This window comes from Balaenoptera musculus, chromosome 1, assembly GCF_009873245.2.
Source record: "Balaenoptera musculus isolate JJ_BM4_2016_0621 chromosome 1, mBalMus1.pri.v3, whole genome shotgun sequence".
Classification (NCBI taxonomy): Eukaryota; Metazoa; Chordata; class Mammalia; order Artiodactyla; family Balaenopteridae; genus Balaenoptera; species Balaenoptera musculus.
This window is the reverse complement of record NC_045785.1, coordinates 43,375,451-43,403,322: the sequence shown is the minus strand read 5'-3', so window position 1 is coordinate 43,403,322 and position 27,872 is coordinate 43,375,451. Positions and strand designations below refer to the sequence as shown.

The 27,872-nt window shown below is 44.0% G+C and overlaps 1 protein-coding gene across 1 annotated transcript in view; it reads left to right on the top strand.

The window, feature by feature from the left end:
* Positions 1-27,872, top strand: part of RAB3B (RAB3B, member RAS oncogene family) — a 60,662-nt gene that overhangs the window by 19,521 nt on the left and 13,269 nt on the right. Inside the window, exon 3 of the mRNA XM_036836987.1 lies at positions 24,759-24,877. Coding sequence (XP_036692882.1) covers positions 24,759-24,877 — 119 coding nt within the window. The remainder of the gene's footprint in view (positions 1-24,758; positions 24,878-27,872) is intronic.

Sequence of the window (27,872 nt, the reverse complement as noted above, 5' to 3'; positions counted from 1 at the left end):
TAGTAGTAAGAACTGTTAACGTGAGGTTTACCCTCTTAACAAATTTTTAAGTGCACGGTACAGTTTTTTTAACTATAGGCACTATGTTGTACAGCAGATCTCTAGAATTGCATCTTTTTTTTAAAAATTTTATTTTATTTTTGGCTGCGTTGGGTCTTCATTGCTGCACGCAGGCTTTCTCTAGTTGCAGTGTGCGGGCTTCTCATTGCAGTGGCTTCTCTTGTTGCGGAGCATGGGCTCTAGGTGTGCGGGCTTCAGTAGTTGTGGCACGTGGGCTCAGTAGTTGTGGCTCATGGGCTCTAGAATGCTGGCTCAGTAGTTGTGGCCCATGGGTTTCGTTGCTCCGTGGCATGTGGGATCTTCCCGGACCTGCATTGGCAGGCAGATTCTTAGCCACTGCACCACCAGGGAAGTCCGAACTTGCATCTTGTGTAACTGAAACTTTATACCAATTGATCGACTCCTCATTTCCCCTCCCCTCAGCCCCTGGAAACCACTGTTCTATTTTCTGCTTTTATTTGACTATTTTAGATATCTCATATAAATAGAATCATGCAGTATTTGTCCTTCTGTGACTGGCTTATTTCACTTAGGTTGATGTCTTCCAGGTTCATCCATGTTGTTACAAATGGCAGAATTTCCTTTTTTAAGGCTGAATAATATTCCATTGTATGTTTATACCACATTTTCTTTATCCATTCATCTATCAATGGACATTTGGGTTGTTTCCATATCTCAGCTATTGTGAATAATGCTGCAGTGAACATGGGATTGCATATATCTCTTTGAGGTTCTTATTTCAATTCTTATGGGTACATACCCAGAAGTAGAATTGCTGGATCATATGGTAGGTCTATCAAAGGACTTGAATAGACATTTCTCCAAAGAAACCTACAAAGGGGCCAACAAGTATATGAAGAATGCTCAGCATCACTAATCATTAAGGAAATGCAAATCAAAACCAGGAGATATTTCCTCATACCTGTTAGGGTGGCTATTATAAAATTAAAAAGATAATAAGTGTTGACAAAGACTGGAGAAATTGGAGCCCTTGTACACTGTTGGTGGGAATGTAAAATGGTGCAGCCACTGTGGAAAACAGTATGGAGTTTCCTCAAAAAAAATCTTTGAAGGCTTTGGGTTTTACTCAGGATGAGATGGGAGGGTTTTGAGCAGTGGAATTACATGATCTGACTTATATTTTTTAAAATAAACTTTATTTTTGGATAATTTTAGATTAATAGAAAATTTCCAGTGATAGTACTGAGAGTTCCCATATATCCTTCACCCAGTTTCCCTAAGATTAACATCTTATATAACCATGGTGCATTTGTCAAAAGTAAGAAATTAAAATTGGTACAGTTTTATTAACTAAGCTATAGACTTTATCTGAATTTCACTAGTTTTTCAACTAATGTTCTTTTACTGTTTCAGGACCCAATCCATGTTGCACTTAATAGCATTTAAAAAATTGAGATATAATTCATATATCATAAAATTCACCCTTTTAAAGTATACAGTTCAGTGAGTTTTAGTATTCACAATATTGTGCAACCATCATTACTAATTCCAGAACATTTTAGTGTCTTACATTTTAATATTTAACAGGATTGCTCTGCGGCAGACTTATGTCTATTTCAAGAATAAATTATAAACCGACAAAGGGCAGAAGCCGGGAGGATCAGTTAGGATTTGTAATAATCCAGGCTGGGAATGATGGTTGCTTGAAGAAGGGGAGTAGCAGTGGTGGTAGTGAAAGTGGTCTGTGGTGGTAGTGAGAGTGTGTATACACTGAAAATATTGTTAACAGGATTTGCAGATGAATTGGATGTGGGAGAGAAGGAAGGGGAGGAATTAAGGATGATCCCAAATGTTTGGGCTAAGCAACCGGAAGGTTGACGATGCCTCTGACTGAGATATGGAAGACTGCAGGGAAAGCAGGATTTGGGGAGACAATTGGGGACTGAGTTTTGGTTATGCTAAGTTTTAGATGCCTATTAGATAACCAAGTAGAGATACAGAACAGGCTGTTGGATAAATGAATCTGCAGGTCAGGGCAGAGGCCCTGGCTGGAGATATAAATTAACAAGTCATTAGCATAGAGGTGGTATTTAAAAGAAGCCAACAAGATCAACAAGGGAAGGAGTGAAGATAGAAACATTCTAAGGACAGAGACCAGAGACATTCCAATACGAAGATGTTGCGAAGTTGAGGAAGAATCACAAAGGAGACTGAAAAAGAGCAACTGAAAAGGAAATGTGTGGGGCCTTTGCAGCCAAACAGAGAGAGAGTTTTCCAGAGGGAGAAGAGATAACTGTGTCCAATGCTGCTGCTTGGTCTATATGAGGACTGAGACTTGACCACTGGATCTAGCAGCAGGGAGTTCATTGGTAACCTTGATGTGACCTGTTTTGGTGGAGTAGTGGGGATGAAAGCCTGCTAAGAGTGGGAGAAGAGAAACTGGAGACACCAAGTGTACATAGGCCTTTCAAGGATTTTTGCTCTTTGGAAAAAGAGACCACTGAGTGGTAGCTGAAGGTGAAGGGGGATGTGAGTCAGAAGAGGTTTCTGGTTTTTGGTTTTGTTTTTTTTTTTTAATTTTTTTTTTTTTTTAAAGAATTTCACTTTATTTATTTATTTATTTAATTTTTGGCTGTGTTGGGTCTTCGTTTCTGTGCGAGGGCTTTCTCTAGTTGCGGCAAGCGGGGGCCACTCTTCATCGCGGTGCACGGGCCTCTCACTATCGCAGCCTCTCGTTGCGGAGCACAGGCTCCAGACGTGCAAGCTCAGTAGTTGTGGCACACGGGCTTAGTTGCTCCGCGGCATGTGGGATCTTCCCAGACCAGGGCTCGAACCCGTGTCCCCTGCATTGGCAGACAGATTCTCAACCACTGCGCCACCAGGGAAGCCCTGGTTTTTGGTTTTTAAGATGGGGGAAGTAGCAGCGTGTTTGTGTGCTGGCGGAACAATCCAATAGAGATCAACAAACCAAGCAACCAACAAAGAAACAACACAAAACTGACACTATAGGAGAGAGAAGAGAGTTTCTGGGACGATATCCTTGAATTGGTGAGAGGAGATGGGATCACACGCAGAGCGCGAGTCCTTGCTAGGAGCACAGACAGTGCATCTATATTAACACGGCAGAGCACAGAAGGAGCGGCCACAGGTGCAGCTAGGGGCTACGTGTGCTGGTGGGAGTTCTCTTGGATACAGTTTTTTGGTGGAATAGGAAGCAAGGTCTTCAGCTGAGAGAGGTTGGGGGAGGGGCGTAGAGATTCAAGGAGAGAGGAGGAAGGTGGGAGAGTGAATAGACTAGGGAAATAAAATTTGATTGCTGATTGGCATTAAGGCTCCACTTGAAATTAGGGATCATAAATTTAAATTTATGAATTTGAAGCATGGCTGTGTGTTTTTCTCCAACCATGATTTGCTCTGTGGATGCAGTCATAGAATAGGCAGCGAGCTGGCTCTAATGAAAGTATTGTTTCGCTGAATGCTTATGACAAAGCAATAGAGAGCCAAGAGAGTCAGGGGGGTGTGCGGGAAGCCATTGTCATAATTGGCCATAGAATTCAAGCTGGGCAGAGAAGAGGTGTTGACGTAAGGGCAGTGAAAAGATGGTAGAGGTTTAAGACTCTTGCAGATGGGCATCTAGAAAGAATGAATTAGAAAGATCCTAGCGATCTGAGAGTGGGAGGTTGAAGTTCCTATTGGTACTGACAAGGTGCAGGGCATGATTGTGAGTGAGTGGCTGAGGTAGGGGTGGAGATCAGCATCACCGGAGGAGAGGAATTTGAGGGAATGAGAGTTCAAGATGTGGGAAGGCTCACCTCTGTGGCTATGAAATCACCAAGAATTATGGAGAGAGTAACAGTGAAGCAGGAGCTGTTCACTGGTCAGCAGAGGGACGAGTGGGTGGATAATCTCATGATGTGAGATCCAAAGCAGGAGGCCGTTTTGTTTTTTGAAGGAGGGAAGGAGAATGATCTGCAGGCAGGGGTGAAAAGCAATAACATGTATCCTACTTTCTGGCCCAGAGATTCAAAGGTGGTGAGAGAGGAGCAACCATCAATTCGGAGGCTTTGGGAGAAGCCGTGTCCTTGAGGAGAGCCAGGTTTCAATCACATCAGGGAGGTGAAGGAGACACCCAGACCAGAGGTTGAGGAAAATGAGATTTTCCTGATGACCGACTGTGGGTTTCAGAAGGCCCAGGGAAAGGTTTCAGTGGGGAGAGGAGAAGATAGGATTAGAAAAGATGATGTATGGAGCTGTATGGGAATCAGAGTCCAGTAATTAGGGATGGCCTGGGAGACTTGGGCTTCTTGCCATGACTCACATGAATAGAGGGATAAAAGGTGCAACAAACCAAATTGTAACGCAGACAGATGGCACCAAGGCAGACAGTGTTTGTGTGGGATCATGAGAGGAGGGATAAGGGCCTTGCTTCCTCTTTTTGTTTTTTATGAGTTTTTAAAAAAATTTTTTGGCTGCACCACCCAGCAAGTGAGATTAGTTCTCCAACCAGGGATCGAACTGCCACCCCCTGCATTGGAAGCACAGAGTCTTAACCACTGGACTCCCAGGGCAGTCCCGGGCCTTGCTTCCTCTTAATCCCTGCTTTTAGAGGCACAGAGGCTGGCAGAGCTGCCATTCTTACTCAGAATGCCTCACTCTCCATTTCACACATCTGTAATTATTGTGGCAATAATCAGCTACTACCATTTATGTAAAATATCCTCGGGCTTCCCTGGTGGCACAGTGGTTGAGAATCTGCCTGCCAGTGCAGGGGACATGGGTTCGAGCCCTGGTCTGGGAAGATCCCACATGCCGCAGAGCAACTAGGCCCGTGAGCCACAATTACTGAGCCTGCGCGTCTGGAGCCTGTGCTCTGCAACAAGAGAAGCCACGATAATGAGAGGCCCGCGCACCACGATGAAGAGTGGCCCCCACTTGCCGCAACTAAAGAAAGCCCTTGCACAGAAACGAAGACCCGACACAGCCATAAATAAGTAAATAAATAAATTAAAAAAAATAAAAAAATAAAAAAATAAAATATCCTCACCAGTAAAATGGAGCTAATAATACCTCCTGCAGGGTTCGCGTGAGCTGACAGTGGCACTGACTAGTGGCCGGCACTGGCTAGTGGCCAGCACTGTGCTCAGTGCTTTTAGCAACTCATGTCATCCTTACAACAACCTTGTGAGCTAGGTATTGTTATTATCCCTATTTTACAGATAAGTAAACTGAGGTCCAGAGGAGTTAGGTAGCTTACTTAAGTTCATACAAATAGTAAGTGGTAGAGTCCAGATTTTAATCTAGGTATATTTGACTTCAAAACCCATGTATGCCCCATGCCCTGTACCCCACCCTCCTTGTTATATCTTTACATACATAAGGACTTGGGTGCTCAGAAAGCACTCAATAGATGGTGAAAATGTTAAGAGTTATAATTATTGGGTAGTAACTATGTATTGTACAGGTATTTTACATGCCTTTTTTTTTTCTTTTTTAAGTCATTGCAATGATGGTGCACAAAACAGATGAGAAAACTAAGACTCAAAAGTTAAGGAACTTGACCAGATATTATCAAAATTAGTAAATGGCACAACGGGAATTCAAAATTAAGGCTGTCTGCCGCCAGAACTTGTGTTCTATTTTCAGTCAACTGCCTTCCCCATTCTTCCCATTGCCCTGTGATGCCCCAGGGACCTCACAGGTGGTTGGGAGTCAGTGTCACAGCTGAAACTTGGAGTTGCGTCTCCAAGGAAACACTCTCAGAAAGGGATGGGTTATCTGTTGCAAACTGTCTCCTGTTAACTTTCTAGCTCCCCTCCCTTTCTACGAGCCCTCCTCTCTCTCCGACCCCTACAGCTTCACAGGTGATTCTGATGGGCACCACTGGTATACAGGTATGTCATTAAGTGGCTTGGCACTTCATGTAGCGCTCTGTGAGGAGCTGCTGCACGTCTGGCAGAGTGGGAGGAGGGGTGGGGGCTTCCATAGTTGTGGTAGAAGTAAAATGAAAACATGGCACCGGCAGTGTGACAAGTTACGATGTCTCTGAATCTCCGTTTCCTCAGCTGTAAAATAGGAATAACATTAATGGCTACTTCTTAGTAGTGCAGTAAAGATTAAAGAGACAATATAAGGAAAGGACCTAGCACGGTGCCTGTAACACATTAGGTGCTCAATAAACTTGCCCACAGTCGCACAGTGAGTGGTAGAGCAGGATAAGTTCATGAATGTTCTATTGTGCTGTACTGTTGTGATTGGTCTCGGTTACTGCCATTTTTGAGATTGAAGCCATGGCATTTACAGGGTAGAGTTCATCAGCAGAGAAATTAGATATGAGCCATGGACCTTTTACTCCCATTTTCAGTGGGGGATGGAGAGAGCAGCAGTGCTCTGCCCCTGAAGATGCCCAATTACCTTCAAAGGCAAGAGATTCTCCTAGCTTGCTTGGGTCCTGCCTGATATGCTGCTAAGGGCAGGGGCAGGAGGTGGGGAGGCCACTCGTCTGAGGATTTATAATTCCTTGCTTCTGCAGACTCCCCTTTCCCCCACACCATGGCCCAGCACCATTGCCCCACACCTTGGGTTGCCAGGTGACAGCTGGAAACTCTTATTCTCTCTGTACGCCTGTGCTTCTCACCTTCCTCTGTGAAGACTGTCAACTCTGTGTTAATGACGCAGAGGCTCTGAGCTCAGGCCCCGGGTGGAGGTGGAGGAGGGGGGAGATGATGGGAGGTCAAGTTCAGGGAGGTGTCTATGCTCCCTCTCTTGAGCACCCCAACCACTGCCACCAGCTTAAAACTGAGGCTCCTCCTTTTTTCTTCTCAGCTCTTGTCCTACTCATCCAGGTGTTCATAAGAACCATTAACTCTATCCCCCAAATTTCTCTTGAATGCATCCCCTCCTCAGTTCTGTTCCTTAAACATTTATCCAGAGCAAACTGAGCCTGGCGCTCTGCTCCTTTCCTACCTCGGATTCTTGTTCTCTCCCCCTTAGACTGTATCAGCAGCCCCAGTGGATCTCCCTGCCCTCAATCTTGCTCCCTCCATGTGCTCTCTGATCACTGTCACTCCACTGCTTAAAACCCAGGGAGGGCTGCCCATCCATACCCAGTAAACTCCTTGCCTGGCCTTCCAGGCCCTTTCTTGCCTCCCCAGTTCCATCTTCAGTCACTCACCCTTCAGGCAGTCCACACTCCACCCATGCGTTCTCCAAACCGCCAATCCAAACACAGGATGCATTTTTAAAAAACCCAAACTTTATCTTTTTGGAATAGTTTTAGATTTGCAGAAAATTTACAAACGATTGTGCGGAGAGTTCCCATTTACCCCCTACCCAGTTTCCCCTATTATTACCCCCTTACATTAGTATGGTACATTTGTGCTAATTAACCAATATCGATACCTTATTATAAGCTGACATCCATAATTTGTTCAGATTTCCTTAGTTTTTTACCTAATATCCCCTTTCTGTTCCAGGATCCTATCCAGGATACCATAGTGCATTTAACTGCCATGTCTCCTTAGGCCCTTCTTGGCTGTGAGAGTCAGGATGAAATTTTTTGCTGCTTCCTTCCCCATCTCCTTAGAGATTACCCCTCCTCCCCATTTCTCACCAGCAAACTTCCATTTGACTTTAAAGACTCAGTTCAAGTATAACCTCCTCTGGGAATCCTTTCCTGACCCACCTCTCCCCGAGCCTGGGTTAAGGGCCCCTCCTTTACTTCCAACACTTACCAGCTGTATTGTGTCTGGAACTTATCTGTCTTCCTCTCAGATTGCAGGCTCCCTGAGGGCAAGGGCCAGGTCTGATACATGTCTATAGCTCCATCACACAGCACAAGGCCTGGCAAGGAGTAAGCATTCAATAGAAGTTTGCAAAATAAAAGTGAGTTCTCAGGCTGAGCTTTATACCTCTCAAAGTCAAGGCCAGCATTCTCCGTGCACCTGACATGTCCAACCCTTCTCTTGCCCCCAGATCAAGTTTTACCTCCCCAGGAACCTCCTCTAGCCAGTTCTGCCCCTCAGTGGCTGGGAGGCTTGGGGTTTCTTTCGGGTTAGTCTCTGTGGAATGGACGTGCTGCTTTCTTACCTGCTTTCCTCTCAGAGCCCTCTGGATACCAGTCCAGTCAGATCATCTGGTACATCTGATCTCATTTGATCCCGAGGAGGATCTTGTCATCCTCATGATATACACGAGGACGCTGAGGCCCAGAGAGGTAAAGTGTTTGTGCTTTACTAGAGGTCACACAGCTGGATTACGTGAGACTTGAACCCAAACTTCTGTGACTCACCTCCAAACCTTCCCACTGGACCACACAATTTCCACATATAAAAACTGAGACCTAACCACAAACAACAATTAAGTGCTGTTCGGGAGCCATTCCAGTATATCCCAGTCTCTTCTGCAGGGAATGTTCTAATAGGGCTGCAGGCTGAACCCACAGTTCCATAAACTGGCTGAACCTTTCAGTTTTCTCCACTAGGACTTGGAGAGGAAGAGAAAAGGGAAGTAAGAGAGAAGAGAAAGAGTGAATAGAGAAAATCAGAGGTGATTCTAAGGTTGGACATTGTGTCCAGGCTCCCATGAGGTGCCATTTTGTGGGGAGAGAAAACGTACTCTTTGGATACCATCCTCCCCCACTGTCATGTTGCTGTGTCAACTGATTGAGCCCAAGGCCAGCTACCAGCAGAGGCATAATTAGCCCTTTAATTTCCTTCCAGCGGAAGTTTGCTCAGGCAGTTATCAGCCCTGCTTTCTTGGGTTCCTCCCTCTTCGCACTTTCCTACAGCTCCAGCTCTCCAGGAATCTGAGGCCTGTCCTGGATGTGGCACCACGGGAAGAACAGCAGATTATCAAGGGCAAACCGTCAATTAAATGATTATGACTAATGTTTATACAGAACTTTACAGCTGCCCAAGCACTATCACAACACTTATTTCATTTTATCCACCCAACAACACCAAGAAAAGGATATTCATTTTGCAGCTAACAGAAAGGCTCAGAAAGTTAGATAACTGGGGCTTCCTTGGTGGCGCAGTGGTTAAGAATCCGCCTGCCAATGCAGGGGACACGGGTTCAAGCCCTGGTCTGGGAAGATCCCACATGCCGTGGAGCAACTAAGCCCGTGAGCCACAACTACTGAGCCTGCGCTCTAGAGCCCACGAGCCACAACTACTGAGCCCGCGTGCCACAACTACTGAAGCCCACGCGCCTAGAGCCTGTGCTCCGCAACAAGAGAAGCCACTGCAATGAGAAGCCTGTGCACCACAACCAAGAGTAGCCCCCACTTGCCACAACTAGAGAAAGCCTGCGCACAGCAACAGACACAATGCAGCCAAAAATAAAAATAAGTAAAATAAATAAATTTATAAAAAAAAAAAAAGTTAGATAACTGGTTCAAGGTCACATGCCAGGAAGCGGCAGAGCTGGAATTTGAACTCAGATGTGCCTAACCCCCAAATCTATACTCTTACCACTGCCCCTCACAGTACCCGCTCATTAATGCTTGCTGTGTTTAATTAAATGACATGTAAGTGCTAAAGAACACTAAAATTAAGGGGATGATGAGAATGAGTATTTTAAGAGGCTTTTTGGAGAAGGTGATTCCCCCACCCCCTGAGATGGAAACAGAAATGGTGCCAAGGTATAGAATTAAAAAAACATGTATATATATATAATATATGTTATATATTTTTGGTCTTGTTCCCAAAGGGATTTAAATGGCAGAGAAAGATTAGACAGAATGAGGGACTTCATCTTTTTTTTTTTTCAGTTTGGTCAGACTCTAGGCTGATTTTTTTTCTAAGTATGCTGCTCCAAATTATCTCCCAGCAGTTCAGTCAATACTATAAAACAAAAAACAAAACTAGAAGAGTTTATAGTCTGGTGGAGGAGACAAACACCTTGGTAATTCATATGTTATTTCATTAGAGAGAGGGTAGAAAAGGGCTTAGGAAGGCGTGAGGTCAGATTGTCTGTTTCAGATCTTTATCCAGCTGTATGACCTAAGGCAGGTATTTAACCTCTGTGTCTCAGTAACTTCACCTGTAAAATGGGTATAATAATGGAATGTCTCTCCGAAAGTTGTAAGAATTTGCATAGTAACTGGCATACTCAGTCTCAACAAATGGCAATCAGTCATCACTTCCGCCTATGGGTATTGGAGGAAATGTGACTCATTGAGGAGGAAGCATTTGAACTGAATTCTGAGTAGTGACGGGTTCAGCAGGGCAGGGGATCAGGCTGATCCAGGCAGAGGGACCAGCATGAGAAAAGCAAAGAGACTTTGAGGAACACAGTGTTTGGGACCTGGGGGATTAGCCCAGGGTGGTTAGAACCTGAAGAGAAAAAATAGGAGGGGTGGAATGAGCTTAAGGCAGTGAAACTGTTAGATTAAAAAACCAGGACTAGGGCTTGCCTGGTGGCACAGTGGTTGTGAGTCTGCCTGCCAATGCAGGGGACACGGGTTCGGGCCCTGGTCTGGGAGGATCCCGCATGCCGCGGAGCGGCTGGGCCCGTGAGCCACGACTGCTGAGCCTGCGCGTCTGGAGCTTGTGCTCCGCAACAGCAGAGGCCGCGATAGTGAGAGGCCCGCGCACCGCGATGAGGAGTGGCCTCCACTTGCCGCAACTGGAGAGGGCCCTCGCACGGAGGCGGGGATCCAACACAGCCATAAATTAAAAAAAAAAAAAAAATTAATTAATAAAAAAAAAAAAAACCAGGAATAAGTGTAGCATTCTAGCATCCTGGAAGGCAGTATGGCACAGGGTTTAAACTCCTAGCTCCAACATTTTTTAGTTTGGGTGAGTACTTAACCTCTCTGTGCCTCAGTTTCTTTATCCTACCTGCCTCAAAAAGCTGATTGTGAGGATTGATGAATAATGCATGAAAAATACTTGTCACAGGGCCTGACACTTGGTAAATACTCAGTTCATGTTAGCAGTTATTATTATTACTATTTATCCTGACTCCTTAGAGCTAGAAGGGGCCCTAAGAATCATCTAGTCTAATATCCCTGTTTTAAAGATGGAGAACCCAAGGCCCAGAGTGTGTGGGGGGTTGGTATTCATAAACCCACAAAGCAAGTTAATGATCGCATTAAATCATACCCAGGCCTCCTGACTCCTGGCCTGCACCATGCGGCTCCCTTACTGTCATCAGGCTGCCTCTGACAGGTTTCCCCTCCCTCTTCAGATGATTGTCTCCCCTCACTTGTAAATAAATTTCAAGGCATTTGCTTTGTGGAGCTGAGTGTTTATCCTATTTTTAGAACACTCTGGCACCTGTATGCAAATGTTCCTCAGGGGACTTGTCTGCTATGGTGACTTGGGCCAACTCCCAAAAGAAAGCAGCTATGAGACCAAAGGGAAAACACAGCCCAGGGCAGGATGGAGATCCTGGACTGTCTATCTAGTTAAGTCCCAGAAGTCCTAGGGAGTTCATTCTAATCTCTTACTTACCCTGTATATGTCAACTCCATATGTCTCTGTTTGGAAATGAGTTCATAAGAGGGTCTCTGGGCCAGGCTTCCATCCAAGGTTTTGGACTTAGGATGTTGTGTCAGAAGGTGCCGTGGAACCCAGGCCTGTGGACATTCACATTTATTTAGCTCTGGTGCTGGCTCAGATTCTGAGGAATTATTTCTTACTATCAGGAAAATGGAAGTAATGTGAGGGTTTGGAGAGAGAAAGACTTTATCAGACAACCTGATGGTTTTGCCCTGCAGAGCTGGAGAGAGATGGGACTCGTGAGACGACAGGCCTCAAATACCTCCCCCATAGAGGTCGGTGTCCCCTGGCCCTTGACATAAGCAGCAGTGTCCCCATCCTCAAAAGCCTCACCATTTAGCACATACTTACTGAATGTCCTCTAGGCAATAGGCCCTATGTTGGGTACCACTAAATCCCTCAGTGGTTCCCTATTCTCTTCCAGACAATGTCCAAGTGCCTGGCCTGGCATTCGATACCTCCATGATATAGCTCCAACCTCACTTCCTATTTTAAGTACTGTGTTTCAGAAATTGAAAACGCTATCAATTGTAAGATATGTCCTTATTTCAGAAATGCTAAAACGTGAAAAAAAATGGGCATCTTAAAATCCATATGATATTGTATTTACACTCAGGTGAAAATGGAACTGCTTGTACTCTCCCCAGATGCCATGCTGTTTTAGGCTTTACTATTTTTCTTTTCTTTTTAGCTGTTTATAATGGAAAATTTCACACATACACTCAAGTAGGGAGACTAAGTAGTACTTGAACACCATCATTCATCTACCATGATGATCAACTCATGATTTATCTTCCATATTTTTCCCATATTTCCTTCTCCTTGGACTATTAATAATAATAGCAACTGCCATTAATCATTATGGGTTTAGTTTTTCTTAATTATAAAAGTAACATATGCTCATTAAAAAATACTTTGAAATTATATCCAAGCATAAAGAAGAAAATATTACTGACATTGTGGTTGGTTTCTTTCCAGTTTCTTTTCTATGAATTTTTAACATAGTTGAGGTCATAATGTATATTCAATTTTATATCCTGCCTTTTTGAAGGTAAAACTATGACATAAGTACAGCTAAATTTTTAGAAAATCTTTATAAATTTGTTTTTTTAAACATTTTTATTGGAGTATAATTGCTTTACAATGATGTGTTAGTGTCTGCTTTATAACAAAATGAATCAGTTATACATATACATATATCCCCATATCTCTTCCCTCTTGTGTCTCCCTCCCTCCCACCCTCCCTATCCCACCTTTCTAGCTGGTCACAAAGCACCGAGCTGATCTCCCTGTGCTATGCGGCTGCTTCCCACTAGCTATCTATTTTACATTTGGTAGCGTATATATGTCCATATATACACTACCACTCTCTCACTTTGTCCCAGCTTACCCTTCCCCCTCCCCGTGTCCTCAAGTCCATTCTCTAGTAGGTCTGCGTCTTTATTCCCGACTTGCCCTTATGTTCTTCATGACCTTTTTTAATTTTTTTTTAAAGATTCCATATATACGTGTTGGCATACAGTACTTGTTTTTCTCTTTCTGACTTACTCCACTCTGTATGACAGACTCTAGGTCCATCCACCTCACTACAAATAACTCAATTTCGTTTCTTTTTATGGCTGAGTAATATTCCATTGTATATATGTGCCACATCTTCTTTATCCATTCATCTGTCGATGGACACTTAGGTTGCTTCCATGTTCTGGCTATTGTAAATAGTATAAATATGTTTTTAATGACTTCATTGTATTTTATAGGGAAGATGTACCATATCTATTCATTAACTCTTTCATCAACAATGTTTGTTGCATTTACCATATTTTGGACACTCTAAACAGTGGTAAAGTAATGAGGCACAATCTCTGGCCTCTCAAAGTTTAGTTGTTCTCCATTGTTTGAATGTTTAACTACTTTTCAATTTGGGGCTGTTATGGATAACGTTGAAGTGATCAGTGATCATCTTTGTGTGTAGAACTTTTCCTAGGTTTCAGATTATTTCCTTTAGATAGATTTTCAGTAGTGAAATTCCTATTGTACTCTACCTTGGCCAGCATCAAATATTATCTTAGTTTAATTTTAGCTAATTTAATAGGATAAAAATGGTATCATTATTTCAAATTGCATTTCTCTGATTACTTATTGAACAATCAACTATATGTTTATTAACCATTTGTCTTCTGCAAATTGCCTGACAAGGGTCCTATTTTTATCACCAGCAGTTTCTTAGTACAAGACCTGACTCTCATTTCCTTTTGCTTGCTGTGACCTGGGGATATATTTAGTATAATCTTGTTTCAAGCCTCTCTTTTTCCTCCTGACCCTCTCCCACATCACTTCTTCCCCATTTCTTCCTGTCTTGAAGGGGAGTTGGGTGAGTCACCTAAAGGGTACAGCAGGTGGCAAACTAAGTGAATTCCCTAAAGAGACTTCGCAGAATGCTCTGAATGGTGCTGATGTCAATTGGGAGGCAAAAAGACTGAAGAGGAAATGGGTTGGCAACTGTGATGCTAAATTTGTCCATGCCAAAGCACTGGGGTGTTAGGGATGATGGTTCTTTCAGCAGACATCTTTAAAATACCTGCTACGTGCCTAGATCTGTGCCAGGTACTGATGAGGGCATATTAGCTGGAGAAGACACAAATGAAAGAGGTCATACTTAATAGTCAACTATGGACAAGTCTAAGGCATTCAGACTAGGTGGAGATGTCCAGCAGACCATTGGAAATTTCCATCTGAAACTTGGAAGTAAGGGGCCCAGGGGATAAAGAGCCAGTTTAGGAGACAGAGCAGGAGCAGGGGAGATGCAGGGAGAGCACTGGTGAAATGAGGTTTCAGAGGAGCTGAGGGAAGGAGGGGTTTTGAGAAGAGGAATATGTCTGGGGCATGTCTTCTTTGTTATTTAAGGCAACAGAGAGATAACATTACTCAGCTTCTCTCATTCATTCATTCCTTTGTTCATTCAGTATTTTTGGAATACCTGCCAGGTGCCATGTATTGCTCTAGACATTGCTGAGGGTACAGAAATAAAAGGCATAGCCCTGAACCCACAGTCTAAATGAGGAGATATAGATGAGAATTGAAACAAGTCCCTGATACAGGTTCTGTGATCCATTCATTCAAAAATATTTATTGAACACCTAAGATATGCCAGGTGCATTGAGGGGCAATGAAAGGAACCCCTATAACTTTCAGTTTATCTGCATGAAGTAAAATGTAGTACCTATATCTTAGTGGAAATTATCTGTGAGAGGATTTGAGGTTTTGAGGGTTTTGTGTGGGATCAATGCTAAAAATAAGAACCAGGGCATTCATCTCTTTGAGCACAGATTTCCCATCTGTAAAATGAGGGAGTTGACCCTATATGTACCTGTCACAGGATTTGTCACATGTGAGGTAGCTTCCCTGCTAGTCTGAGAATTCCAAGGGCAGGGATCACGTGGGTCTTACTCACTGACACAGTGTAGGCTCAGTAAATATTTGTGTAATTGATGACTCTCACAGGGACTTTCTAGATCTAATATTCTGTGCTCTGCTATTGCTAAAATAAAGGCCCAACTACATTCTGTGAAGGCCCAGAAAAAATGATGCTGGAACCCAAGGACCTTCCTAGAATAGGTGCCCTTTGACTTGGACCTCAAAGGCTAGATAGGACTACAGTGGGCAGGGAAGTCCTTTGGAATACCCAGTCCTGGATTCCAGTGACCTCTTTCCTGCCCTCTGCCCTCAAGGATCTACCAGTTACTACCTATGTGCACTTGGACTCCAATTTTCTCACTTGTAAATCAATAGTGACAATAATTCATGGTGTGCTGGAAAGAATACTGGATGTGGAGTCAGAATATTTGCATTTGAGTCCCAGCCTAACCAAAAAATAAGTAGCTGTGTGACCTTAGGAAAGTTACTTTACCTCTCTAAGTCTCAATTTCCCTACGTGCAAAATAAAGCAGTCAGACTGGACGACCTCAAAGATTGGTTTCTTCTGGCTCTAAAATATCTATATCACAGGGTCATTGTTAGGATCCAATGAGATGATGCAACAAAAATGCTTGTAAACTGTAGGGTGCTCTAAGCGTGGTCTGTACTACTGAGGACAGATGGGTGTAACACCAAGCCAGCTTTAAGGGAATACTCTTTCCTTTCCTCAGTCCTCTGCTTCTCCTTGGCTACACTGAACTTTCCTGAAAAGCTCTCTCCCTCTGCTTTCCTCCCATTCCCATGGGACATAATGTCTCGGCTCCCAGGTGCTGCAAAATACAAAGGGCTTGGAGCTTGGCAGCTGTGGGTTGGAGCGCAGGGTGAGGGGAGAACCAGCCCAGAAGCTCTTATTACTTGCGTTCCTGGTGCTCATCATCCCCACCCCCCAAACTGGCCTGGAGGGAATGAATTGAAGAGGGGGGGATGGAGGAGTTTGGCTGGGGGAGCATGCATATAACAGGGCGGGATCCAGGGATGGAGGCCCCAGAGGTAACCTCTTGCTAGTTGTGTGACCTCTTAAGTCTGTCACTGCTCTGGGCCTCCCTCTTTTGTGTGTAACATGGAAAGGAATCAGAAAGAAGAGGTGACCCGTTTCTCACAGGTGCTTTTCCAACCAATCCTGGGGTTCTAAATGAGTTTTCCCTCCTCAGCACATAATCAGCCTTTGAGTTTCATTCACCAGCATTCTTAGTAAGTGCCTACTATGTGCCAGATGCTATAGTTGAGGGCCTGGGATTTAGCTAAATAAAGACTGGGTCTCAAGATGCTCATAGGGAATTCCCGGGTGGTCCAATGGTTAAGACTCCACACTTCCAATGCCAGGGCCCAGGTTCGACCCCTGGTCAGGGAACTGAGGTCCCACAAGCAAGCCGTGCAGTGTGGCAAAAAAAAGACGCTCATAATCTGGAAGAGGAGACAGGTGAATGAACCAGTAACTATAATAAATGTGATGTGTGCGATGATATAATGCCAAATCATAAAAGGGCAGAGAAAGAAGTTATTTTGTCAGAGGAGAGGAGGCCAAGGAAAGTTTCCGAGAATGTGACCTTGAATAAGATTGTGAATTATAAAAGAGAAAGGGGATTTCAGGCAAAGATCAGCATATCAGGTTAAGGCCCAGGGGTGTGAAGGCGCAGTGTTTGGGAAACCACTAGGTAGGCAAAGCTGGAACTCACTGGTTCAGTGGAGGAATGGGAGGGAAGAAACTGGAAAGGAAGCCTGAGTAGATCCTGAAGGGTGTACGTTCTATGGAGTTGCTTGGACCCCATCGTGTGGGCTGTGGGAAGCCGGGGAAGGGATTTAGACCCAGAGTAAGGAGATGAGATTTGGATTTTTAGAAATTCCCATCTGACATTCAGTGTGCTCTGTCAAAAATGTTGCAGTCACCCACAAAATTCACCCTTTCAACCAGTATTTTTTGGAAATCTCCCCCACCCCATGTGCCAGTGCTGTGCCAGGCACTGGAGACACAATAGTAAGCAAAACCAGACATCCTGTTCTTGTGGCCCTTGCAGTTTGGCAGGGCAGACAGACTTTAATCAAATAATTACACAAATAAATACAAAATTACAGTGGGGAGGAGTGCTACAAAGAAGAAGTACATGGTGCCAGGAGAACCTGTAATTGGAGCATTTGACATTGCCAGGATGGTCAGGCCAGCTCCTCTGCTGAGCTGAGCTCCAAAGGAAGAGTGTTGCCTCAAGGAAAGGTGCTAGAAGGCTCTATGGGAATGGGCTTCTCCTGCCTCAGAATCCCCATCCAATGCATATTTCTCTTTCCAGTCAACAGACACTGTAGACTTCAAGTAGGTATGTGTAGTATGCAACCTTTTATCTTCAGGACCTAGCCAACACTTGCCACAGAATCAGTGCCCAGTGAAGATTTGAAAAAAAAAAAAAAAAATAGAAAGGAAAAGGAGGAATACCCTCCCTTTAGGCACTTTAGATATTTGAAGATAGCAGTACGATTCCCCAAAGCTTCTTCCTTCCTTCAGTTGCTTCTCCCATGACACAGTTTCAAGTTCCCATCCCTGTTCTGGTCATTCTGTTTAATTGTGGTGCCTGTCACAGGTGATTTAAAACATCAGGGATATAGCCCTGTGCCATGCGCACTGGTCTCTTGGAGTCAGAAGACCTGGTTTTATTTAAGCCTCTTTTCATCATTCACCTCTTCAAGGCTCAGTTGTTTTGTGTGTGTGTGTGTGTGTGTGTGTGTGTGTGTGTGTGGAATGGAGATACTGGTTCTTCTCTCACAGGATTTCTCTGGGAACTAACTGAGATAATAAGAAAAAAACTTTGTAAACTCTAAGAGCTAAACAAACATAGAACTTAAATATTTGGAAGGCTGCCACATGAGTGAAAAATTAGATTTATTCTTTGGGTCTCCAGAGAACAGCGTTAAATCAATGGATAGAAATTACCACATGCAGCTTTCAGCTCTATGGAAGGAAGAAATGTTCTAATACTCAGAACTGTCCATCAGTGGAGTGGCTGCCTTTTGAGGTGGTAGGCATCCAACATTGGGAACACTCAATGCAAGTATGCTGTAGAAGGAATTCCTTTTTTAAGTGAGCGGGTGGATTGAGTAACTTCTAAGATTTATTTTAATTTTAGAACTCAACAATCTGATAGTCAAGACAAGTGGAGGAGCTGGGAGAGGGCATATGTGGCAGAGAGAGTAGCATGAACAGACATATGGAGCAGAAATTAGTATTGCGTGTGTGGGTGACAAGGAGGAAACTCCAGAAAGAAATGATGGGTCTGTGTTGGATCAATGATTCAATCAAGACAGAGAAGATAACTAATATTGTTGAGCACCTGTGTGCCAGACACGTGTGATTCCGTTTAAGCTTTGTGGGTGATTTCCAGCCTTACCCTCTGGTGGAGGGGAGATTGTTGGCCTTAGGAAGTCTTAGACATGGTTGGAGGATCTCCTATCTGGAAGGCTTCAGGGTGGGCTGGGTCCTGCCCTGAGGGGCAGAGAGGGATTCAGAATACACAGTCTGGTTGGGCTATAGGCTGTGTTGAAAATACACACTTGTCAAAAGACTGAATTTGAATCCTGACTCTGCTTCCTTATAGCTTGTGACTCTAGGAATTTACTTAACCTCTGTGACCCTCAGTTAATCCATATATAAAATGGGGACTCAAACTTGTCCTCCTTCAGGCTGACATAATAATTAAGAGAAATAACATAGAGCAAAGGGCATTGCAGGAAGAGCACAGGCTTTGGAATCAGACCTAGCTTTGAATCTCAGTCTGCCATGAACTGGTTGCAAGATCGTAGACAAGTTATTTAAATTTTTCTCATCTGTAAGTAAAGATAACAGTATTTCAAGGCTGTTTTGAAAATTAAGTACAATAAGAAAAGTGCTTAGCATAGTCCCTGGCACATAGCAGTTTTATTTTGTTAGTACAAATAATAAGATCCCATATATAAAGCACTTATCAAAGCGCCTGGCACATAGCAAGTGTCTGTCGGCCGCACTGACAGGGCTGCTGCAGGCCAGGATGGTGGCTTGTGCATCATGGTGTCCACTCTCTGGCATAAGGCTCTGCCCATATGAAGAGCTCAATGTGTGTCTGCTTCGTAGAAGTGAATTGATTGCTCTTGATGACACGGCCTCCTTCCTCAAGTAGCCAGTGAGTCATGCCTCTTTCTTTCTCCTCCTTCCTGTCTCCTCTTTGGTTCTATTTCTGACTCTCCTCAGTGGGAGGGGAATCAATGTTCGTCAAAGTGATTTTTAAAAATAAAAGAGAGAGGGAGGTTTAGAAGCGATTCTCTGGGCTACTTTCTATTGAGCACAGGATAGTGAGAGCTGAATTGTTGTTTCCAACCTTGCTTTTCTTTAGGTGAATGACAACAACAACAATATCAACAGTAATAGCAGCAGCTACTATGAACTTTATTGAGCACCTACTATGTGCCTGGCACTCTGCCAAGCTCTACCAGTGCATTGTCTCTAATCCTCACATAACCACTTCAGGGCTGGTATTATTATCACCACTTTATTGATGAGGAAATTAAGGCTTAGAAAAGTTAAATGATAATGAAAATGACAAATACTCCTATATTTGAGTACCTATTATCAGCCAGACATTTAAAAAAATCTTATTTAATTACAAACACCCTACAAAGCAGGCATTATTATTCCATTCGAATCGTGAGGAAGCTGAGCCTCAGAGAGATGAAAAAACCAAGCTGTCCAAAAGCACACAGTTGATGAGTGGCAGAGCTGGGAGTCAGACCAGAGCCTGATCAACTCTTTTGTTTTAATAAATTTATTTATTTTATTTATTTGTTTTTGGCTGCATTAGGTCTTCGTTGCTGCGTGTGGGCTTTTCTCTAGTTGTGGCGAGCGGGAGCTACTCTTCATTGTGGTGCGTGGGCTTCTCATTGTGGTGGCTTCTCTTGTTGCAGAGCACAGGCTCTAGGTGCACGGGCTTCAGTAGTTGTGGCTCATGGGCTCTAGAGCGCAGGCTCAGTAGTTGTGGTGCACAGGCTTAGTTGCTCCGCGGCATGTGGGATCTTCCTGGACCAGGGATGGAACCCGTGTCCCCTGCATTGGCAGGCAGATTCTCAACCACTGCACCACCAGGGAAGTCCAAAGCCTGCTCAACTCTTAACTCATCCATTCCCTTTCTGTCTGGCCACTTTCTGCTCCTAGAGGGAAGCATCATATTGAGACCCTGAGTGGAGGCAGCCCTGGGCAGGTTTGAATGAGAAGGAAGTGGCACATGGCATGAGACTCATTCACTCCTGTTGGGCAGACCCTGGGAAGCTGGCCCTGCTCCTGGGGCTGACTGTGGAAGTACAAAAATAATGCCTAAGTGGCATTTACTCTGTATCAGGAACTGTTCCAAACATTTTAGATATAATAACGTTCTTAATCTTCACGATAACTTTGTGAAATAGGGATCGTTATTATTCCCGTTTTATAAATGAAGAAACTAAGGCCCCGTAAGGAAAATTGCCCCAGGAGGGGATTACCCAAGAGCATGAATACCAGGAGACAGCAATCATTGGGAGCCATTTTAGAGGCTGCCTACCATTGTCACATAGTAAGTGCTAAAACAGGGGTTTACACCCAGAAGTCTAATTCCAGAGACCATGCTCCTAACCTTAAAACTATATGGCCTTTTTGTTTAACAAGGTGGTGATTGAATCCCTACTGTGTGCATAGCCCTGTGCTAGGCACTAGGAGTACAGAGGTGAAACTGATTCCATGTCCAAGCTCATTTATTATTCTATACCAGGATTTCCAATTAATTGGGCATCAGTTGGGTGGCAGGATTCTTTGTCAAAGAGCTGGGGCACAGGGCCAGGCTCCAGGCAGAGATAAGAGACTAGAAACTCTCATAGAGAAGTGGTATAATGCGGGCGGAATGAGAAGAGATGAGAACTGCTGGCAGTGCAGTTGCTCAGAAATCCTGCTTGGGCCTTTAGATCACCAGTCTGGACAGGTGGCTTAATCCTAAACCCTACAGGACAAGATTTAGGGTCTGAGCCTATAGATTGGAGGGAGGAGTCTCATGTGTTGTGTTAGCTCTGAGGAGCTCAGGAAGCAGAGGTAAGAGCGTGGGAGGGGAGGATCAAATTCTGCTGCAGTGTTTCATAGGTACACACACACACAGAGCTTTTGTGAGATATGGCAGACAGTGAATATTTCTCTAATATTAGTGCCTTAGATTCCTGTGTTAGATGTTTACTCACTCACTCTCACTCACTCACTCACTCAATCATCTATCTCTTCATTCATTCTTTAATTCATTCATCCACTCACCCATTCATAAGCTGGATAAAATTCTGTTTGCTAGAACTCTTAGGGAGAAGTACTGTATGTGGTCAGAAGGAATACTCTGATAGGCTGCTTGAGGTAACGAGTAAGACACCCAAAAACCTGCTCAACAAACAGAAGATGGTGATTCCTATGCTCTCCAAGGATGGTGGGTGTGTTAAATGCAGATTTTGTTTTGCTGAGTAATGTGCAAGTCTGGGTCAGAGCTGAATTGCTCAGGACATGAAGAAACTGAGCCCTGCCAGAAACAAAACCTATCTGTCATCATGCCCTGTAATTCACCTCTTAAATACCTCTTGAGTCTATTTCTACTCCATCCCCATTGCTACCACTGTAGTTCAAATCCGTCTTAGGTCGCACCCGAACCACTGCAAAGATCTAACCAACCAGCCTTCCTGCCTCCCATCTCTACTTCCTCCAGTTCATTCTCCACATCAGAGTCAGAGTGATCTTTCTAAAGTTCAGATCCAGTCATGTTAATCTCCTGTCTCAAAATCTTTGATCCTAAAAAGATCAAGCTCAAACTCCATAGCACGGCATTCAAAGCTCTTTCTAGCTTCATCTCCTACTCATTTCCCACCGTTCCTTAAGTTCTTCTGGAGTAGTCACTGGAAAAAAATCTTCCTTCTGCCAAAATAACTTTCCTTCACTTCTCTGCTTGGAAAATTCTTCTTTCGGAAAATCCCTGTTGTCCTCCTTCTGTTACCAAGTAAGCACATCTGTAGGTAATGCTCCTGGGCTTGGTACAGAATCTATCCATGGGAGTGGTTATGCCATCTACCACATTTCCCATTCTCCTCCTGGGCGTATTATAGGATTGTGCTTTCTTGGGTATAGGCATGTGACTTGCTTTGGCCAGTGAATGTGAAAAGTGGAAGAGCCAACACATGACTCATACACTTTCTTTCCCTCTCGTAGCCACCCTGTCACTCTTTATCCTGGAATGAGGAAGACAAAAAGCAGAGCACCCAGCCGACCCTTGATGGATATGTAAAAATAGTGAAAAATAAAACCTTGTTTTTGAAGCTGCTGAGATTTTGAGATTGCGTATTATTGAATAACCCAGTCTACCCTAACTGGTACACTATCTCTGCTTTGACATCTTCCATAACTACCTAAAACCACCATGTTTCTACCTTATCTGACTGTGTGACACATTTTCTTTATGCCACATACCTGGTACTGATGACATACTGCCACAATCGCTAATTATAAGTTCAGTGGTCTGTCTTAGCCACCTCTTTACTTTTACTGAGGCTTCCTTAGGGCAAGGATGGTCCTTGTTCCATTTCTGTGTCACACAAAGTATGGTTCATAGCCAAGGCAATATACTATAATGGATGTAGGAGTCAGACATACTTGTTTTGAATCCCAGTTCTTACATTTGATGGGCAATCTCTCTGAACTTCAGTTTTCTCATCTGTAAAATGGGAGTAATAATATGTACCCTACAGGGTTTTTCTAAAGTTTGTGGATAACAGGTGCAACATATGTACAATTAATGGCAGGTTATAATTCTTACTGTTCTCATTATTTGTTTTTACTTTTTTAACCATTTATTTATTTGTTTATTTATTTAGGCTGTGCTGGGTCTTAGTTGTGGCATGCAGGCTTCTTATTTTTTTTTTAAATTTTTTAAATTAATTAATTTATTTTTGGCTGCTTTGGGTCTTCGTTGCTGCACACGGGCTTTCTCTAGTTGCAGTGAGCTGGGGCTATTCTTCTTTGTGGTGCATGGGCTTCTCATTGCGGTGGCTTCTCTTGTTGCAGAGCACGGGCTCTAGGTGCACGGGCTTCAGTAGTTGTGGCATGCAGGCTCAATAGTTGTGGCTCGCGGGCTCTAGAGCGCAGGCTCGGTAGTTGTGGCGCACGGGCTTCGTTGCTCCACAGCATGTGGGATCTTCCTGGACCAGGGCTCAAACCCATGTCCCCTGTATTGGAAGGTGGATTCTTAACTACTGTGCCACCAGGGAAGTCCCGCATACAGGCTTCTTAGTTGTGGCATGCAGATTTCTTAGTTGCGGCATGTGACTCTTAGTTGCAGCATGTGGACTTCTTAGTTGCAGCATGCATGCGGGATCTAGTTCCCTGACCAGGGATCGAACCCAGGCCCCCTGCATTGGGAGCATGGAATCTTACCCACTGGACCATCAGGGAAGTCCCTATTTGTTTTTATTATCATTATGGATAGTGTTCAGTAAATGCCTGTGGATAAATCTTTTATTGATTGAGGTATAATGGTATGTGCATTGGACTTGGAATCAGAAGTCCTAGATTTAAGGCATAGCTTTTGTCACCAGCTTTGTGACCTTGGAAAAATCACTTACCCTCTCTGCATTTTTGCATTCTCAACTGCAAAAGGTAAATACTGATCCCTACCTCATAGAGCTTATTATAAAATTTAAATAAGATAATATATGAGGAAATGTTTTATACATGCTCAAGTATCACACATCTAAAACTAACGATTCAGAGAATACCGGCTGGTCCCTCACATAAGGACCGTGTGGACATTGTGAAGCATCCCAGTGTACTCCAGTAACATTTTGTTGTGGGGCTTGGCTTATCTTGCTTACATGTTTGTCTTTCCAACTAGACTGTGAGCTGCTTGAGATAAAGAATTGTCTTCGTCTTTTTTTAGTAAAAATGTTTATTTGTTTCTCCTTATATAAGTAATACATGCTCAGCATAGAGAAAATAAAAATACCTGAAGAAAATGAAAATCCTGGTAATTCTTATCTCTCATACAGAGATAATCACTATTAACCTTTTGATGTGTTTCTTTCCAGTTTTCTTCCTGCATATATAGTTATGAAACTGACATTATATCGCACTTACAAGCATTGTTCCATTATAATAAATATTCTTATATAAATAAACACATTAAAAATCTTGTATTTTAACCATTCTCCTATTGTTGAATATATAGGTTGTTGTTAGTTTTTCAATGTCTAAATAAAGTTGTAAGAAGCATTTTTGTGCATAAATATTTGTCTGATATTCTATTTTTGTAGAAAAAGTTTTTAGAAGGAAAAATTTCTTGTTCAAAGGGTACAACTATTTTTAATGCTCTTGGGACTTCCAAATTGATTACCAGAAAGATTGAACCAAGTGTCACTCCCACAAGCAAGGTATGAGGTTATACATCTCACTACATCCTCAACTATAATGGGAATTATAATTAAAAATAAGGTTAAAACCTATTAATATAATAATTATCCATTTACATTTCTTCTGTGAATTGTTCTTTACTCCTGCTCATTTTTCTATTGGGATTTTAATTATCTTCTTATTAATTTCTATGAGGTTTCAAAAACCATTTTATTCTAGTCACCAAGTACAATACAAGATACATAATAGGTGCTCCTTAAATAGACTTTGGATGATTTTAATTGTCCTGGGGACTCTTTAGAAACAAAGCAGACTTTCTAGGAGGCTGACTCTTTCCTTTTCCCACCCAGGACACGGCTGGGCAGGAGCGGTACCGGACCATCACCACAGCTTATTACCGTGGAGCCATGGGCTTCATCCTGATGTATGACGTCACCAATGAGGAATCCTTCAATGCTGTCCAAGACTGGTATGAGATTCGTCCATTCACCCACTCATCAAACTGTTCATGAAAACCTAGTATGTACTAGGCTCTGTGCTATGTGCTAGGGAAACTCGAATGAATCAGACATGGCTCCTGTCCTCAAAAAGTTCACAGTGAGAGGAGAGGACAGATCAGTGACCAGGCAATGAAAATATCATGTGACAGGTGCAGTGATGAGAGTGGCACTAGGGCTGTGGGAACCCAGCGGAGGGCTCTGACCCAGCCTGGGAAGTCAGGGAAGTTGTCCTGGAATTGCTGACACATATGCTGCGTTTTAAAAGATGAACAGGAGTTAGCCAGAGGGACAAATGGGTAAGAATGTTCCAGAAAAAGAGTACAGATGTGCAAAGACAAGAAGGTAGGTGAGAGGGTAAGAAGAGAAGGGGTTATGAAGGATTTTGTGTGCTGGGGTGAGGGATTTGGATTGTATCTGGTAGGTGAGGACATTTGAACAGGGAAACAACAGGTTCAAATTAGTGTTTTAGAGAGATCATTCTGGACATAGTGCTAAGTGAATCCACATATTGCTTCCCTATAAAGTTTATCCCTGGACCGGGGGTCCAAGTTCATAAAGATTCAATATCTTGATACGATAGAAATCGGCACAGTTCCCCAGAGGTATAATCTCTGAGCAACTTACATCTTTCTTCCTGGAGCATTACTCACAGGGAGAAGGGAGCACGAGAGGAAGGGCAGGTGAGACGGAGGGCCAGGACCCGGTGCCCCTAATCAGTGGAAAGGATGGGGAAGATGGAGCGTGTGTGCCTGGCTCTTCTTCACAATCAGAGAGGCTGAGTAGGCTGGGCACACAGCAGCAGTGCTGGCCAGTGCCAAGCTTGTCTCCTGCTCTTCTTTGCCCAACAGCTACCCTTTGAAGACTTCCCGTCTCCCAAGGAACAGTTGTCATGACTATGTGCAGCCCTGTTGGTGCCTTGGAGCCTTGAGCTGGGAGTGACCTTGCAGGCTGCTTGCCACGTTCTCCCCGCCCACCCCCCGAGTTCTGAGCAGCAGTCTAGGGTGCCACCGCATGCCTGTCACTCATGTGTGGTCCTTCTTAGTCTGTTGGTCATCCCCTTCTTCCTCCTTTCTCCCCCTTTCCTTTTAACCAGTCCTTCTCTCCACCTTCCTTTTTTCTCCTTTCCTCCCTCTTTTCTCTCTTCCTCTCTCTTTATGCCTCTTTTTTCTCCTGCTTTTTTCCTTTCTTGTTCCCTCTCTTCCCTCCAGTCATGATTTTTCTCTCTGCCTCCCTTCTCCCATGTCTCCATCTTTCCCCCCTACCTCCCACCACGAAGTGATTAGCTCTTTCTTTAAGTATCTCCACACTGCCCATTTCCTGTTGGCCTTGACCTCCTTCCCTCTCTCCATCAGTCCCTGTTCATTCTGCCTCAGGGACACAGTGACTTTAACACCTGGTGATGATTCCTCCAAGAATAACCTAAGTTGCTAATCTGGGAGCTGAGCCTGGATGATGATGGTGGGAGGAGGGAGGAAGATGACAGAAGAGTGGCATGGGAGACTTGGGGAGTTGGCTCCAGGTACCTGTCTTGAAGCTGAGGACTGAATGTCTATCTTTCCCAAGCTCTGGCCTTTAGTTTTACCTCTGGGAAACTTGGTCCCAGCCTAGCACCCACCTGCCATCTAAGCCCCAGTACCCAGCACAGAACCTGGCTCTCTGTCGGTTCACCACAAATGGTGGTTGAGTAAATTCCATCCTTTGAGGGAGTGGCTTTTCACCCTTAAAGAGAAGATTGGTGGTGAGATCAGCTTTAGGAGCAGGGTTGGCAATTGGTCCAGGTTGCAGTTAGGGTTGAGTTAGACTGAGTGTCAGTGTCAGGATAGGGTCAGATTGTATTTAGATCTGCTTCAGGGTCAACCATCTGCTGGCTTCTTCCTTCATCAGACAATCAATGACTTCTTTTCTCTGTGCTCTATGCTGGGGGCTGGCACCCCAAAGATGAACAAGCCTGTCCCTGCCCTCAAGGAGAGACAGATAAATTCAGCCAAATGTGACAGGTGCCACAAAAAAGAGTGGGGGAACAAAAGGGGAGGTAATTGTTTCTACCTGATGAGGTATCTGGGGACAGAGTTAGGCCAACTCCACAAAAAGATGTCTCCTCAATAAAAAGGTCTGATTTTATTTCCTCTGTTTAAAAGTTTGTTTCTCATTATAAGAGTAATACATGCTCACTTTCAAAATTTTGAAAAGTAAAGTATTTTTTTAAAGTTTTGGGACTTCTGTGGTGGCGCAGTGGTTGAGAATCTGCCTGGCAATGCAGGGGACACGGGTTCGATCCCTGGTCTGGGAAGATCCTACATGCCGCAGAGCAGCTAAGCCCGTGCACCACAACTACTGAGCCTGTGCTCTAGAGCCTGCGAACCACAACTACTGAAGCCCGCACGCCTAGAGTCCGTGCTCCACAACAAGAGAAGCCACCACAATGAGAAGCCCGCGCACAGCAGTGAAGAGTAGCCCCCGCTCGCCACAACTAGAGAAAGCCCGCACGCAGCAACGAAGACCCAACGCAGCCAAAAATAAATAAATAAATAAAATTTCATTATCATCCTACGTGAAGGAAACCACTGCTGACATTTTGGTTTCTACAAATAATAATGATCTAAGGCCTCGGTGAAGATTTATGAATCACAGAGGAGGAGGGAGAGGCTTGCTGGGCCAGGGGAAGCTTGAGAAGGCTCGCTCCCCCAGGCAACTGGGAGATCAGCCCTGGGCCTTGGAGGATGACTTAGTGTGGGGAAGGAATTTCCAGTAAAGGCAAAGGCACATACCATGGAAGAGCCTTTGGGGAATGGGTGAGGTTTGTGAAGTGAGAGGAAGGGTGATGAGGCTGGAGAGACAGGATGGGAATGGTCTTGAACACCTAACTGAGGGATCTAGACTTCATCGCTTAGCTAGTCCAGGGACCGGAGAAGGCTTTTAAGAAAGGACGAATCATCTGATAGATGTTTTAGAAAGAGCTCTCTG